At 39.3% G+C, this 19015-nt stretch overlaps 1 protein-coding gene across 4 annotated transcripts in view; it reads left to right on the top strand.

Annotated features, from left to right (window-relative positions):
• The window catches only part of ZFHX2 (zinc finger homeobox 2), a 70735-nt gene that overhangs the window by 45532 nt on the left and 6188 nt on the right, over positions 1-19015 (top strand). For all 4 annotated transcript variants that reach the window (XM_063454884.1, XM_063454882.1, XM_063454881.1 and 1 more), the window contains 4 exons: positions 76-134; positions 12383-12583; positions 14079-14172; positions 14342-18550. In XM_063454884.1, coding sequence (XP_063310954.1) covers positions 76-134; positions 12383-12583; positions 14079-14172; positions 14342-18550 — 4563 coding nt within the window. The remainder of the gene's footprint in view (positions 1-75; positions 135-12382; positions 12584-14078; positions 14173-14341; positions 18551-19015) is intronic.

Raw genomic sequence — 19015 nt, 5'->3', positions numbered from 1 at the left:
AGAACCAATATGTCTTTGCTGTGTCTGTGCTAGTTGTATGTTATACCTCTCCTGACCCCCAATTTCCTGATTTAGCTTCTACACAGGAAGAGACCTCCAGATCTGAGTGTGACAACACTACTGAAGGGACTACGGTACGTGCAAACCTATTCCACATTGGCGCTATCAAGACTTAACTATCATATTGACTGGATCACAAGTTGTGGGAATTTAGATATCTTAAACACGGGCAGATTGTATAACTTTTACAATCTTTAACAAAACAGTTTAAATTGCATTTGTTAACTAGCCACTAAATAGTTATTTAAAATCAATACTTATCAGCAATATTTTCTTAAAAATATTAAAAACAATTCTTAAAACATTGTTCCTATATGTATTTTCTTGGTGGTTTCTGGCTGTACCTTATTCAATTGAATTTTGTAGCAGTTATAGATAGTTTAGGGTGGGCTCAGCAAGAATATGCCTAATAAAAAAAACTATTTTAGTTTGATTGTCCATATTAATAGATACATTATTTGATATAAAATATACCAAAAAAAGGCATTAAATGTGTCCAGTACTGGAAACTTAATATCCATGATGTGTGCCCAGGTGTTTAAAAAGAAGTGAACAATATCACAACCATCTTTAGGCTTGCTTTGAAATGTTGTAGTTAAGAAACCATACCTGTAGCAACATTATAACACGTGGTATAATCTTATCGAGAATTGCTGTAGATAGATAAAGCATGATTGGTAAAAATGTCTCATGGATAATTTATAAACAAAGGCCATCAAAGTGCTGTGAAGAAACTGCCAGTACTCATTAACTAAAGCACCTTAGCAAGTGATATGTTCATATTGGTATAAAAGTACTATATGTTGGTCGGTGTCTCTGTAATAGCTGTCTTCAGCTGTTAACATTAACTAACTTAGAATAAAAACTGAGTTCCAGCAGTTACAATTTCTTCTAGAAAATGTCAAATTTCCATTTTAATTTAAGTTACAACCACTCACTAGTCCCAGCATGTCCTGTTTCCAGCTCCTGTCACATGTTTCGCATTAAACAGGAGCTGCAGGAAGTGAGACATATTTCCCAGGGAGGGGGGTGGACAGCTGAGGGTTAAACATGGGCCCAAGTCTGTAACACCCAGCAGGGGAGGAGATAGGAGGGGATTTGTTTACCAGCTAGGCCGAAAGAAGGAAAGAACTAGAAAAAGGGGGAAAGAATTTAAAAACTAAAAAAAAAAAAAGAACTAGGGAAAAAAGGGGAAACCAGATGAAAGGATTTTACAGGACTGTGAAGCAGGAGAAAGTGCTGAATAAGAGACACAGGAGAGAGAAGGGAGGGGGGGGGATTGATCAAAAGAAACAGAAAAGGTGGTGAATGAGGATCTGGACAGTGGAAGAGGTGTGTGAGGGCATTAAAGTAAAGCTTAGGTGAGGACTAGGCACAAGAAAACGATTACAGGTTAAAAACAGAGAGACAAGGGATCAATAGATTGAGAGAGGGGAAGAGATTTAAAGGTGGCAGAGCAATTGTAGAACTGATTAAGAAAAGAGGGGAGGGCCTGGGGAGAGGCTAAAGTGAGGTTCACATAGATGGTGGATAGTGAGAGGTTCGACAGCCTGGACATGGAAGATGAGTATTGTGTGTACAGAACGGTAAGTGCCCTGAACTAAGTACAGGCTGGGTAACAGAGAAAGGGCATGGGGCAGATACACAGAAACTTTTCAACAATCGCAGACATGCACAAACATAACTCATGTGACATAGCATGAACAGACATAATAATCTCACTCACATACATAGCAAACACATATATGCAAATTAGCAAAATTCCCCTGCTATTCAGAATTGTATAGTACCCACAGTAAAATCCCTTATTTAGCCTTTATCCAAAACAGTCACAAGTACCGAATTAGCTGTAGCTAGACTCACAAACTCTGCGCAGTCTTGTATATTTATAACCCCTTTTAAATAAACACTTACACAGGCCCCACCCCAATGACAGATACAGAAGCTGCACTCCAAAGAAACACACTGAATAACTTCACTCAGTGTAACAGCGTTGGGCTGTTGTACTGCAACTTTTGACCTTACAGAACAGTTGTTAGTATTTCATGCAGTAGATTCCCTAGACAACATCATTAGAATAGTCACGTTTATATTTAACACAGTGCATTATTCCAGTTACAGGAAAACAGTTTAGTGACTGTGGATTGCCTTAAATTTAACGGGTAACACATATGCATATGTATATATATATGCAGATTGTCATCACAACATAGTGCTTTTAGATAGCAAGAAATAGAACCACACACAGATCCACATTCACACATTAGCAGTATGCCCTCCTGCCTGTATGCTTGATGCTTTCCTCTCCAGTTACATACATGCATGCAGTAAGATGCACATTTAATGTTGATCGTCCCTATAAACTCACAGAAAAATTATTTATCTTTCTATACATGCAGATTACCATCCTCCACAATCTACAGGATGCCTACCTCCAAAATGCCGTATTCACCAATAAAAAAAAAACATTTACAATCCACCCCTCACATTTACAATACACTAGTAGACTGTCCACTTCTACAATCACACTCACATCTATGTAATGCCTTCCTCTTAATGAGCACACACAACACGTCTTCCTATCCAATCACACACATTATGTCACAGACATATAAAATGTTTCACAGCCACACATATAGCTACACTTACATTCATGCACATATGTACATAACACTATGCTACCAACTTATGTGCACAAACAATGCCCTCCTATTTAGCAGCAGTCACACACACTATCCTTGTCTACATTTGCACACAATTATTACACAGTGACCATCTCTCTAATTTAACACACAATGTGCCAATACCCAGTTACATCATGTCTTTCTTCTCAATCACATACAGAACATTAACCTCTTTAACCACAGACTTAGATTAGACTCTTGTATAGTCATAAATAACCCCTTACACGCAAATCATATATGTTTATGCAAAGCATAAACACATACATGATACTATGTTTCCCAAACACACATATATAGAATGTTTTATTTAACAGCCCCACTCACTCAGTGTCCTTTTTCCAAATCATGAATGCAATGACCTTTTCCCAATTATACACACCTACAATTTCCTTCTCTCCAGTTACAGTCACATACATGGTGCCCTTAACTTCAATCATACAAGTTATACCACCTGCCTAAGAAAATACCAACAATATGCCAACAATCATACCACCTGCCTAAGCAAATACCAACAATATGCATACTTCCTAAATCTCACACACATAGAATGTACTCCTATAATTAAACAGAACATTTTCTCACAAATGTACATACAGAATTCGTATCTCCTCAATAACACATAGGGGCAATACAGAAAATCCAATTAATATGTATTTTCCTACTGTAATTTGAAACAATATTCATTCATATTATAAACACTTCTAAAAGCTGCATACATTCAGGCCAGTTCCAGCAATTGCATGTGAATATAAACAAATCTTAAAAACATAGAGAGAAACACGTTATGCAGACACAGACCCCAAAAGGTACTGAAACAGTCACAAACACATTAGATAAATTTACAGTTTTAAGAAGTATACCCTGGGACTACTGATCTTTACTGAAATTACACCAACAAGAAACGCATACCTCAAATCCTCACAGATTGTAAGCTCATTTGAGCAGGGCCTTCTTTCATTTTCTATAATTGTAAATCTCTGCAGCATATGTTGGTGCTATATAATAACAATATGTATATATAATTCCTTGTGTCCAGCACACGCAGTTTTTCCTTGCCTTGGCACTAAGAAACTCTAGCCTCAACATACAAATCGTGATAGAGCACATTGAACATGCATTGAAAAGGAGATGGATAATTATCAAGCAACTCCACCCTGACATGTTTCTGTAAAAGAACTTGTCCAAAGATTATGGTCACAGAAACAACCAGGTGTTACCTTAAAGGAACACTATAGTCACCTAAATTACTTTAGCTAAATAAAGAAGTTGTAGTGTATAGATCCTTCCCCTGCAATTTCACTGCTCAATTCACTGTCATTTAGGAGTTAAAACACTTTGTTTCTGTTTATGCAGCCCTAGCCACACCTCCCTTGGCTATGATTGACAGAGCCTGCATGAAAAAAAAATAAAAAATGGTTTCACTTTCAAACAGATGTAATTTACCTTAAATAATTGTATCTCAATCTCTAAATTGAACTTTAATCACATACAGGAGGCTCTTGCAGGGTCTAACAAGCTATTAACATAGCAGGGGATAAGAAAATCTTAATTAAACAGAACTTGCAATAAAGAAAGCCTAAATAGGGCTCTCTTTACAGGAAGTGTTTATGGAAGGCTGTGCAAGTCACATGCAGGGAGGTGTGACTAGGGTTCAAAAAAAGGGATTTAACTCCTAAATGGCAGAGGATTGAGCAGTGAGGCTGCAGGGGCATGTTCTATACACCAACACTGCTTCATTAAGCTAAAGTTGTTCAGGTGACTATAGTGTCCCTTTAATGTTCTAATCACGTAGGCATAGCATTTCCTCCCATCACTCACCTACAGACTGTCTACATAAACTAGAGTAAGGGGTGGTAATCTCTCTCTCATTTGCCATGGAGAGTTGAATACAAATATATGAATGGAGGAATTAATGTACAATAAAACGCACACATATAGATATAAATAGCGCAAAATGTATCCTTCATGTTCTTTTCATCCATCAGCCACTCTTTATTTAACCCCTTAAGGACACATGACATGTGTGACATGTCATGATTCCTTTTTATTCCAGAAGTTTGGTCCTTAAGGGGTTAAGGATATGTTTGAACCTCTAGCATGGTATGCTTTGTTCAATCAAAATATGAGTTATGGAATTTTTCGTTACCAAAACAAAACAGGAATTTTGATCAACATAGGCTTGTGAGTTAAATCATGCCCTGATGTGAAGAGAATTCTGGGCAAAGTTTTGTTCTTGGTCATGAGGTCACTAAAAACTTCAGTCTCCATAGATTAGTGGTTAGGTGGATAGCATACTCCATCCAACTAAAATCACTCCCAATAATAAGACATATAATTCAAAGAACACAGGACTAATGGCTATGGTTATACAGACGTCTCTTGTATTGCCTGATGCCAATGTTCAGGTGTCCATTGTAAGAAGAACACTACTAAAGGGTGGTATACATGGGATGTTACTGCGGAGACTGCTTATTCAGAAAGAACACTACTGCGTGTCTCACATTTTTTTTTCCAAAGACCACCTGGGTATCCCAGATGCCTGTTGGAAACATGTACTCTGTACAGGTGAGGTGATAGTGGAACTTTTCAATGCTAGTGAGTATCATTTGGTTAGTGAAAACTTAACATGTTTTCAAACAAAAGAACTTCACGCCACCAGTGAAGCAAGGTAGAGGTATTGTAATTTGGTATGGCTATATTGTCTTCGCACCAACGCAGCTTGCAAGGAAACAGGGAATACTGAATTACTAGAGCATGATATGGTATCCAGCTGTGAGCTGTATCGTAACATTCAGATATTGCCTAGAAATATTAATGACTGATTCCATAGGTACAAAAACAAGGTTTGGTTGACATCACTGCTGCTAAACAAAGGTACCACTAGTTACTAAATCTGAAGGACCACATATTTTTGTTTTCTGAAAAGACAGTGACTGTGCTACATATAGATATTAAAGTCTGATTTTATAAATGTTGCCAGATTATTCATAATTTATATAAATTATTTTGACAACACACTGAAAGTACATGTTAAAACTCCCATATTGAAGTTATTTTAAGAACCACATATCAGTAGATATCACCATACCTACAGCATATATACCAACATTCACCAACATGTACTTTCAAAGACCGGTGTTTTCTTCTAAGACCATTTGTTTCCTTAAAAGTCTGCAACTTAATTCCCTAGAATTATTTGACTTTACACCACCCTATCCACATAACATTTGTTTTTCATTTACTCATCATGAAGTTATACACACACGTTATTCATGTATTGTGTACATGGAAATATTGAAGCAACAAAAGGTGGGAGACCTATTGTAATTTAATGCGTAAGCAAAACATTATTTATACTGTATGTACAATATGCAGTCTTTCCTGTAAATAAAAAGAAAACACACTAAGCCCTTGTGTAAATATTAGGAGCAAGCAAGACAAACTGTGATAAAATGTTAAACTGGATACATATTTATAGCTCATAAAAAGGAGACTTTGTCACTATTTTGGTACTTGATCAGAGCACATAGCTCCACCTTTACAAACATGATTTATCACTATTTTTTTCCTGTGTAGCTACAGTTTCATTTAAAAGCATGGCTAAACTTCCTATTTTTGTCAAACCACAACTCCCATGGTTCATCAAAGCATTATTGGAATTATACTGTATTATTGTACAGCTTTGCTGAATATATTTGTTTTGTAACTAAACACATAATATTAAATCCTCTCCAACAATAACATGCCATCAAAAATCTGAGTTTGTACTGTCGTTATAGACAAATAACTGCACATACACAATTACTATATACAGAGACCTATTTAAATCATTCGTATTATCAAAGAATATAAAACATGTCAATGAACTCTTATTAACGTCACTCATACCACATACAGAGATGCTTAATAAAATGTACAATGCACTAAAGAGTGATAGGAGTCCCTGTGATACCAGCAACTAACAGACTGATATAGGGTAAAGAAAGACCTTTTGTATAACTCAATTATCAGAAGTAGCCATCTAGACCTGTAACAATGTATCTGATAACGGCTTGCATTATTTAGGAAAAGTCTCCGATGCCTACAACAGTATGTGACAGCCTAAAGAGATTCAGGGAACACCTAAATTATCTATATAGCGCAGAGATTGTTACTAAAGATATCTTGGCCTGACATACCTTCGATGACACCCGTCACTAAATGCTGAAAACAACAGTCCTGCTATCAGTAAGATTCCCTGAACTTTGTGAAAGCTGAGAACTTGACAAAAAGTGAAATAAAAAATGAAAAGGAAACTGCTTCAGTAGCTATACCAAAAAAAAAAAAAAAACTATTATAATCACAAATATATAGCTCTGGTTGGCAACATAGAGCAAATACTTTGGCAATAGCTGAGCCCATGACTTCTGAAGAGCCTGACTGGCGAAACGCGTGCGTCAGGGTCTCAGCTATTTCCAAATTGCTTGCACCATGTTGCCAACAGGAGCTGTGTATTTGTGATGATAGAGCATTTTATTTTTGGCATAGCTACTGAAGCAGTTTCCTTCTCTTTTATTTTAATTTCATTTTTTTTGTATAGTAGGCAAGTGTTCTATTCTAAGCTTTCACATTACTTGAAATAGTTCAGGGAATCTTACTGGTAGCAGGACTGTTGTTTTCAGTATTTAGTGATAGGTGCAGTTAGGGCAAGATATCTTTAGTAACAACATATTTATTTACAGAAGGACTGCCCTACCAATATGCAAACTAGGCAGCTAACTAGGGCGCACCGGCCCAGGGGGCACAGTCTCCGGGTGACCAGCTGAAGGGGAGCGCACTGCACGTTGCTTCCCTCCTGCCGGTCACTCCATGCAGCATGGCCGAATGGACTGCGGTAGAAGATATTCTGTATCATATGTGCTGGATCTTGTGATATATATATATATATATATATATATACACACACATACACACACGTTAAAAGTATTACACTTGAAACTACTATACCCCTCTATGTATCTTTTTATCCCCCACCAGTCTGTCTAACTTTTTGTCCCCCCACAGTCTCTCTGTGTTTTGTTTTGTTTTTGTATCTTGTGTATTGTATAAATTGACCCCAGCAGCACCCCATTTATGCCCCCTGGTTTCCTATATATTTAAGGTGTCATATACTGTAAGCATCTGAATCTTTTCATGTTAAACTTTTGTCAGGAATGGCTATCCTCCTAACTAATGTAAACAGTTATCAAATATACTGTTACAGGTCTAGATGATTACTACTGATAATTGTGTTGTACAAAGTGGCTTTCTTCTACTATAGACTAGATCAGTCTGTGCTAGGATTACAGTGACTCCTATCACTCTAGTGAATTGGACATTTTATTAATCGCTGTTTGTTTATGGTATTTTATATTGCACTAATAAAAAAATAAAATATATATATATATATATTTCTTGGTTCTTTCACTCTCAGGGGTTATCTTCCTTCCTCTTGTCCTAGAATTACAATTAGTTTGCCCCCACCTTTTGGTTTATTTTCCAATTTGACATATATAAACATTTTATATTCCTATAGAGAACGTGGCCCATAACAAAGCAGCACATGGTAAAATAATCCAATTTAAATCACACCAACATTCAAATTAATTATTCAGGAGCTCTTAATAACCGTGTGTAACATATTCATCCTCACCTTGTGGTATCTGCAGTAATTGCCTCCCTGACAATAACGGAAGTGCCGCTCAGCGGCCATGCGTCATTATATCTGACTCCTGCAACATGTTGGTGGACGCCGGCCGCTGCGGATCCACACCATTTTAAAGGGCCACGTCCGCCCACGGTAATGACTACGTCAACATGCGTGTGATGTCAGGCAGGAGACGCGCACGCACGTTCTGGGGTCAAAGGCAATCAGATCTGTACGAGGCTTATTTAAACACATTTTTACTTATTGCCCTGTCGTGGTTTCCCATAGTAAGTTATCCGAGAGAGTGTTCCTGAGCGTTTATTTCTGGTTATTGACTTTGGCTTTGTTTTGACTTCCCTGTATTCTGGTGTCCTTGACTTTCGGCTTTCCCTCATCATTGTGTCTTCTTCTGTGTCCCTGACCTCAGCAAGTATACTGACTATTCTCTGGTACGTTAAGTCCTGCCATTCTAAGGCCTGGTAAGACGTTTAGTCCCAGGTGTGATACAATTCTGCGTGCTGGATCAACTAGTATCCTGACACCGTGAACATTAATCTTTACTACTTACCTTCATATATTTTTTCAAATAAAAAACCATATAAAACACCCTAAAAAGTAACCAAATACCACATAGATACCAGGTCTAGCCCATTAATCACAAACATGCAGAACTAGACTCTGCTAACCACACACATAATAGGACTAGCCTGCTAACCACACACATAATAGGACTAGCCCGCTAACCACACACATAACAGGACTAGCCCATTAACCATAACAGGACTCGCTCACTAACTACACATATAAAATGACTAGCCCATTAATCACAATCATGCAGAACTAGATTCTTAACCACACACATAATAGGACTAGCCCATTATCCGAACAAATACAGGACTAGTCCCTTAACCACACATATAACAGGACTAGCCTATTAACCATGCAAGTATTGGGATACCCATTAACCATACACATATATGAATAGCCCACTTACCACAATCATACACATTAGACTCTTACCCGTACAAATACAGAACTAGCCCATTACCCGTACAAATATAGACTAGCCCATTACCCGTACAAATACAGGACTAGCCCATTAACCATAATACTGGACTAGACTCTTAACCACACACACATCAGGGTTGGCCCTTTAACTGTACACATAACAGGACTAACCATTTAACTACACACATAACAGGATTAACCCTTTAACCACACACATGCAGGAAAAGCCCATTTCCTGCAGTTCCTTACCTACACACAATTTACACAGAAAACGGTATATCTTTTTCAGTTATATAGATACAAACCCCTTTAAATACATACAAAACATGACAACCCATTACATTACACACACAAGTCTAGCCCCTTAATCGCCTCCACATAGATCACCACCTCCCTTGATCACACAGATGGAGATCCAGCAACTTTCTTTTTACTTAAATAAAGACAAGCCACCTTAATTCTACGCATACAGAGCCAGCCACCTTAAAGGATCACTCTGGGGTCACGAACACAAACCTGTATTCCTGACCCTATAGTGTTAAAACCACCATCTAGCCCCCCTGGGCCCTTCATGTCTCCATAAATATAGTAAAAATCGTACTGTATTCAAGCCTGAAGCTGGCTCTGCCCTGTCTGCTGACATCATCAGAAGTGGTAGCCTGATCCAATCACAGTGCTTCTCCATAGGATTGGCTGAGACTGACAAGGAGGCAGATCAGGGGCAGAGCCAGCATGTTTTAAACACAGCCCTGGCCAATCAGCATCTCCTCATAGAGGTGAATTGAATCAATGAATCTCTATAAAGAAAGTTCAGTGTCTGCATGCAGAGGGAGGAGATACTGAATGTTTGGATGCATTTTAGGCAGCCATGACACAGGAAGGATCTCTAACAGCCATCTGAGCAGTGGCCAGTGAAGTTATCACTAGGCTGTAATGTAAACACTGCATTTTCTCTGAAAATACATTGTTTACAGTAAAAAGCCTGAAGGTAATGATTCTACTCATCAGAACAAATTCAATAAGCTGTAGTTGTTCTGGTGACTATAGTGTCCCTTTAATAATCTACATGCATCCTTAATTACACAGATAAGAATCCAACACTTTACCAGAACCCCTAATAACCCACATACAGACTCTTAATTACACACATACCGAGCAACCCCATTAATTAAACATTTAAAGAAATATATTCACTTACATAAAGAGCTAGCCACTTAATTAAACACATATAGAACCTGCACTGTTAATTACACGTATACAGAAAATTAGTGTGCGTAACGGGTGTGCTAGTATGACCATGCACACCTTAATGCTCTTCCAGACTTTATTCCCTGTGTCCCATTTCACTTCATATCAGGCCACTTTGAAATGTAACAGAGATCATGAAAAGTTCCCACAGGACTAGTTACTACAACAATAAAAATGTGAAAAATGTTGAGACTTATTTTTAAATTTTACAATAACAATAGTTGATATTTGTAAATGTTCACGTAAAAAAAAAAGTTTAAATTCTGTATGCTCCACACAAAATTAGCCAGTTTAATCACACACAAATAGATAAATCTTTTAACTAGACAGACATTAGGATTTAGACAACTAGACATTTGGATCTTCATATTCACAGGATAACAGAACCAGCCCATTAATCATACACACAGAGATTTAGACCCCTAATCACCTTCCTGCAATTACTCCCCCCTGTAATTCCTAGAGAACCATCATCTTAATCAAACACACAGACACACAGAGTGGTCCAGCCTTATTATTCGCTGTCCTCTGTCCCCTGTCTCTTCCCTATACACCCCTCTGGGGCCAGCGACCACTTACTACAGGGCTCCAAACACCGGAACCGCATGTTTTGAGTTATTTTTAGTTTAATACTGAATTAAAATAATTAAAATCCTTGGTGGATGGCGAGAAAATCTCACACAGGTTAACCATGCTATGTCATTACCAGGCAAGTTAGCTAACAACTGTACAACTGTATGACATGATACATGGCTTTTGCACAAGCCACTGTGATGTATGATGCAAAGCTCTATCCGCCAAGTCGGAAAAATAAAAAATTATTAAAAAAAAAATCTAATCACTGTACTGACATTCTACCATTTGTTCACATGTCAATATGAAACTATCAATATTGCATCTTTTAAAGGATACTAAAGACATCAAAATAACATTAGTTCAATGAAGCAGTGTGGGTGTATAGACCATGTCCCTGCAGTCTCACTGCTCAAATCTCTGCCATGTAGGAGTTAAATCATTTGTGTTTCTGTTTATGCAGCCCTAGGCACACTTCCCCAGGCTGTGACTCACATAGCCTGCATTAAAAAAAAGTGATTATTTTCAATCAGGTGTTAACTTGCTTTAGAAGTTTGTATCTCCTTCTCTGTAAATTGAACTTTAATCACACACAGAAAGCTCCTGCACTGTCTAGAACATTATTTGCAGAGCAGGAGATAAGAAATTCTAGATTTAACATTAAAAATACCTCAACTATCTAGGTTCCTTTTCAGAATGTGCTTAGGAAGACTGTGAGTCAGATGCAGGGAGGTGTGACTAGAGCTGCATAAACAAAGTGATTTTACTCCCACATGGCAGAGAATTGAGCAGTAACACTCCAGGGCATAATCTATACACCAAAACTGCTTCATTAATCTAAACTTTGTTTGGTGCCTATAGTATCCCTTGAACTATAAATGCACGTAAAAAAGTAGCCAGAGTTGTAATGTATTCCTAAATAAAATACACAAAATACATACTTTATCTCTGTCACATTCTCATGTTTGCTTCTGACTTTTCTACTCTACCTTTTTCACCACTTCATCCTCACCATCTTCGTCACAAAAAAAACTTTTATTACCCCTCTACTTTTACTTGGTCATCTTAATTATGCATATCTGTAATTGATGCTCTTATTTTTTCCCCATATTGTGATAATTAGTTTTTTTCCCCCTTGCTGTAGGTGTTTTGCTGCCCTTTCTGTGCTTATGTCAGCCCATCAGAAGAACATGTTCGCAGTCATACAGTGTCCCAGCATGCACTGCAACCTACATTCCGTTGTCCATTGTGCCAAGAGAAGCTCACAGGAACTGCTAACCTTAGGAGTCACCTGGGACATGGACATAATGTGGTGTCTGAATGTGTTGAAAAATTACTGCAGGTGGTGAGTATTCAGAGAGAGAGATATATAAAGAGAGATATTTTGTGTGTGTGTGTATTTGTCAACAAGGAATATCATCCGTCAGCACAAATATACCCAGGAGTTCGGTTAACCCAATTAAGGCATTTAGGGTGAGCAGGGATTTAGTAAGCGTCAACAAAAATGGTGCTTACATATTTTTTTGCAGTCAGGCAGAAATTATTTTTATATAGGATTTAGTAACTTTAGATTTAGGTGCATGACTGGTTACTGAAGGATAAAATAATTTCAGTTAAAAGTAACTGTATGCAGGGAAACTGTGAGAGGGTGTATATGTTACATACTTAATATTGTTTATTAAATATTAACAAATGTGCCCTTCCTTTTAATATTAGGACCCTACATGAAAGGCTATTGGAACACAAACATATAGAGAAAGCACAATGTGCAGCTATGTTGATGAGAACAACTAGTGAAAACCCAATACATTTATTGAAGAGCACCAAATAACAAATGTTTTGGGACCCCTGTCCCTTTATCAGTCTTCAATGCCCTCATTAGCCATAAGGCTAATCGGTGGGCGTTTAGACATTTAGGTCAAGGAGACGGAGATGTCCTGGTCCCTTCATAATGGGAGTATGACAGGATATGTGGACCCACTTTTACATATTACTGTTCCAACACATAGGAGAGAGGATGGGTAAAAGGTCTAGAAACATAATGCAACTTCTGCCCATTTAACTCCACTTTTCACTGGTGACGCTATACATGGGACCTTCCTGGCCACACATATTTTTAAGGGGGTGGTACATTTCTAGGCTTCCACCATCCATTTATTTGCGTTTTTTTTTTTTTTCCCTCTGTGAATTAATATCCTTATTGGAACAGAACCGAGTAATCCCATACTTCCCATCTCAAATTTGAGAGGTATGTAGTCAGAAAAAGAGGAGACATATAGGAGAGCCGGTGACTTTCCTGACATATCTGGAAAAGTTTGGCAGTATAAGTAATTAATAAAACCTGAGCTCTTGCTGATTCCACATAAATAAACTTGTTTTGTTTATATTTTCATTACACTCCAAGAACACACCTCTGCAAAATATGTCATAACTAAAGTTATATAAATTTTTTAAAATATTCAAAAAAAATTTCATTTGACTTTGTATTGTCACATCCCAACTACGTAACATTAAATGAACAACTAATTGGTAAATGTGGTATGAGGTACATGGCTAATAAATCACAAATAAACAATTATGTATTTTTCTTAATCTTCTCAGTAGTGAAAGTCCTAACACCAGTTTTATATGCTTGCAGCTCTAAAGTAGCTTTACGCTTTCATGACCAAGGCAAAATTATTTGCCATTGTGATTGTCTCAGTGCCGATAAGACATATATGTTCCACAGGAGTGGAAAAGGATATCTGGATGGAATAGTTTTGTCCTTTAAATCATATGTTCTTCATTCATCTGTCCTGTATGCCACTGTATATATTCATTTGACTATGTATATCTTTTAGGCACAAAAAGTGGACATAAGTTTTCGAACTAGAATTATTCCTCTGAGAATCAGAGACGAACCAGAACACCCAGTTTTAGAGACCCGACCTACCTGTAAGTCCTTGTGTTTGTGTTCACCACAGTACATCTACTTAATGCTCCATATCACCTTTTATTGTATTATTTTTACTGTGCCATATGTATATTTCTCTGAGTATCATCACATCCTATTAAAGATATTATATTGAAATAGTTTGATTTTATTGCTTATGTTTCTACCCAGGTGAAGCCACCAATTTAGTCAACGAGGTTTCCCCTCCTCAATCCCCATGTGATGATTCCTCAAATCCAGCAGATATATCTGAACCTGTTCTTGAACCGGAGAAAACACCAGACGAAACTTCATGTCCCTTCTGTAGACAGACTCCTGAAGATCTAAGGACACACTTGGAAAAAGATCATCCTGAGCTTAACCCATCAGACATCCAGCAAGCATGTGAAGCTCGGCACCGTGAGACTGAGGGAGGGGAGGCAGAAGATAGGAAGTGTTCTCAAGAAAATACACCTGTTCACTCCCAACAAGCCACATACCGTAAAACCACCAACTTTGCAATGGACAAATTCATGGACCCCTCAAGACCTCACAAATGTGTAGTGTGCAAAGAATCTTTCACCCAAAAAAATATTCTTCTAGTACATTATAATTCTGTATCTCACCTGCACAAAGTACGTAAAGCTTCCTTAGATCCCTCTCTTTCAGCCCGCCAAGAGCCAGGAGCAGGGACCTCAGGACATGGGATACAAACAGGGCAAGACAAGCCGTATAAGTGTACTGTGTGCCATGTGTCATATAACCAAAGCTCTACCCTAGAAATTCACATGCGTTCTGTTCTCCATCAAACTCGCTCCAGGGGGACAAAACAAGATATAAGTAGGGTTCCTCAAGAAAAACCTCAAAGAGAAGGTTTTTGCAGGAGTGAGAATACTAGTGACCCAAGGGCAGAGACAGCAGGGGAGCTACAGAATGTTGAAGCTTCAAAAAAAAGAATTCCACAAATAAGTTCCTGTTTGGGGGTTCCTATTCTGCCTGCTAATGTTGCTTCTTCCACTGTACAGCTTGCAATAGATTTGCCTCATCCACCCCCCCTTGTTCAACCTCCACCACTCTTTGCTCCCTCACTCCTTCCTTCATTTCCATTAATTCCAGAGGCCCTTCTGAAGCTACAACGTCAACAGCAGCAGCTTCTGCTTCCATTCTACCTGCAAGAACTAAAAGTTAGTGGAGACGGAGGAAATGCTCCTCTTTTGTCTTTTAGTGGTGCCCAGCTGCCACAACCAACTAAAGATGAGGGAGGTCAACCCAGTGTCACACCTAAGCCAGCAAATGATAAGGAAGAACGAGTTCCAGATGAACAAGATGCAGCCACGGCTGAGACTGATGCCTCACAGAATCCAGAGTCAAGAACAGAGGCTGCAACCAAAGCTGGAGACCTTACTGGGTCTGCAGCAAGAGCTCTTCTAGAAAATTTTGGTTTTGAGCTGGTCACACAGTACAATGAGGGTAGACAACCATCCACTTGCCAACCTCAGATTCAGCCAAGGCCTCCTGCACCACCACCTGATGTTCCTCCTGCACCTACATCCGCAGACAAACTTCAATGTGGTACCTGCGGCAAACATTTTTCCAATAGGTTAATTCTTAAAACACACGAAGAGCACATGCACCAACGTCTTCTACCCTTTGAGGCATTGAGCCGATATGCTGCTCACTATCGCCGAAACTATGACAGCCACTACCCAACTGGTTTGAGCACAGAAACAGGAGAGTCTTCTCTTGCCCCACTGGACTTCTCCATCACATCAAAAGGCTCTCAAGAAGCTGAAGAACAAGATGCTACCTGTGAAATGGGATTCACTGTGGAACAGCTAAGCTTCCTACATAGTCTCCTTGATCTGCCGAATCATTCAATAGAAGAGCAGATTCTTTGGGCAGCTGATAAGAGTGGACTCTCTCCAGCAGCTGTCCAACAGTGGTATAAACAAAGAGAGAAAGTATTTCTAGAGGGACAAGAAGATGAAGGCGAGGAGACATCAAGAGGTGATCGGCTGGGAAATCGACGTTTCTCACGGACAAAGTTTTCTGATTTCCAGACCCAAGCCCTTAACAGTTTTTTTGAAGCAAGCGCTTACCCACGAGATAGTGAGGTGGAACATCTTTCAGGACTGTTAGGTCTACCTGGACGGGTAATAGTGGTCTGGTTTCAAAATGCTCGCCAGAAAGCACGAAAGCAAGCTGCAGAAACAGGAACCACTCCTACATCTCCTCTACACTCAAACCCATCAGGGGAACGCCCTGCCTCCAACAGTAAAGTGCCCCCTTGCCGGAAATGTGGAGTCATCTTGCCCTGCATATTTCAACTCATCCGTCATCTTAAAGGTTGTTACAATGAACAGAATGATGAATTGACAGAAGAGGAAATGAAGGAAGAGGAGACAAACAAAATCCCCAAAGCAGAAGGGTCACAGCCAGATCAGATAACAACCTCCGAGTTAATTTCAGGAAACACTCAAGATGAAGAACAAGATGAGGTACTTGAGGAGGATGAGATTGAGCCGCCAGACACAACAGCACCAGAAACTAAGGAAACCACAGAAACAGAATCACCCACAGGAAATGACGATACAATACAGCAAACATCAGAGCAAAATGAGCAGCCTATAGAGCAGAATGAAACATTTGTTCCTGACAAACCACTGGACCAGAGTCCAAACAAGTCGGCTTCAAACAGTGGTCAACCTATGCCTCCTTTGATGGATTTATCACTGTTTATCCCCTTGGGACATGGCGATGTGAGCTGCCAAAGGAAAAGAAAGCATGAGGAAGAAAGCCTCTCACCTACAGGTAGTGAAGGTGGTGATGAACCCCCCAGGGATAAACGCCTGAGGACAACTATATTGCCTGAACAACTTGATATTTTGCACCGTTGGTACCTTCAGGATTCCAATCCCACACGCAGCACTCTAGAACGTATCTCTCTTGAAGTAGGCCTGAAGAAGAGAGTTGTTCAAGTATGGTTTCAAAACACTAGGGCTCGTGAGCGCAAGGGACAATACAGAGGAGTAGCTCCTGCTTCTGCTACCCGACAACAGGATGATGCAGTCCCAGAAGGGTCCAAAAGGGATGTTCCCACTAGTTACTACTACAGTGTTGGTACAAATCAAGTTGCACCTCCATTACCAACTAAGACAGCACATAGTACATCTTCATTACTTTCAAAAACTCCATCTTCTTCTGGCCAGGCTCCAAATACAATCACTAATAAATCTCTTGTCAATACAACTCAAGCTCTCACAGGCTTACTGAATGCCAATCAAGTGTTGCCAAGTCTGGTAACTCAACCCCAAGCTATTCCAGGCCTTGCCACCACAACCCAAGCTTTAACTAACCTTGTCAGTACCCCACAGGCCTTATCTAGCTTTGTAAACCCAACACAGGCATTTCCAAGCCTGGTTAATCCTGCACAGGTTCTTTCCAGCATTGTCAATACCAATCAAGCTTCTTCAAGTTTGCTATTGGCATCTTTCACAGCTAAAGCTCCAGCACCACCTATTCTATTGTCCACTGCCCCAGAAGTTAAACCAAATACCTCTTCTGGTCTTCTTGTCTCCTCAGTAGAAAAGATTCCTGAACATGAGAAAATATCAGCTCTTCCAACACCCTCTAAAAACACAGCAGACCCCCAAATCTATCACCAGCCCTCCGATGCCCAAATTTGTGAAAATCAAAGTGGAAACAACCCAAAAATACCAGAGGACAGAGGAAGCTCTAAAACGGTAGAAGCTCAAATGCATAGCCCACTTGGTGGAGATATCAGTGATGATTCTGGTTCAGACCTTGGTCCCACAAGCCCTGGTAAGAGTGGAATAAATTCTGAAGGAATGTTGGGATCCTCTGGAGCTAGAAGATACCGCACTCAAATGAGTAGTCTGCAGTTAAGGATCCTGAAAGCATGTTACTCTGAGTATCGCACACCAAGTATGCAAGAGTGTGACTGCCTTGGTGGGGAGATTGGCCTGCAAAAGAGGGTGGTTCAGGTTTGGTTTCAAAATGCAAGGGCCAAGGAGAAGAAAGCCAGGCTCCAGGGTCTTGGGGGAACATCCTCTACTGGTGAAGGTCCTCAGCCTACAGAATGCACTCATTGCAATGTAAAGTATGGACCAACTACCCCGTGCCGTGCCCATATTTTTTCTCGGCAACATATTGCAAGACTCAGAATGTCCATCCAACAGCAGCTTAAAGAAGAAAGTCGATATCGGGATACTCAGCCAACTGGGGGAGCAGCTTCTGGATCAGAAAACAAACAGGCATCACAGCTACCAAGTTTCCCAGCTCCAAACACAGTAACACCTCAAATTCAGAGGCTCACCCCATTATTGATGCCAGGACAGGGCATTCCTACACCTATTGGTGGACTGGCAACTTTCAATGCAGGTACACAATGGGTGAAAAGAGGGAAGGAGTTCTACCACGGAACAAAATTAGTCAATTCTTATAAGAAAAAATTGGAGGGGAGAGAGAGGTTGGGTGTAATGGGTAGAGATGGAAGGTAACATGAATGATACACACTTTGCACTTGACACACATGGACAAGAATATATCATATTTAATAGAAAAGTACTCTAGAGTGCAATATGCATTTAAAAGAAAGGATTAGAGTAGGAGGTTTTAACAAAAGAAAAAACACATTGCAAACATAGTAAAGTAAATATAATTTTGAGCAAAGACAGAATAAAATGTCATTACTGTAGATGAAAGAGGGACAGGTGCAGATAACACTTTAAAGAGGTATATTTTTATTATTATCAGATAATGTGCCCTTATCAAGTAACATGTTTTGCAAAACTCAGGAAAGCATACTAGTGGAGTAACACCAATACGATCAGAGTTAGCTGGGGA

Source organism: Pelobates fuscus, chromosome 5, assembly GCF_036172605.1.
Source record: "Pelobates fuscus isolate aPelFus1 chromosome 5, aPelFus1.pri, whole genome shotgun sequence".
Taxonomy (NCBI): Eukaryota; Metazoa; Chordata; class Amphibia; order Anura; family Pelobatidae; genus Pelobates; species Pelobates fuscus.
Note: the sequence above shows the minus strand (reverse complement) of the source record. Positions and strands in the feature narration are given on the sequence as shown.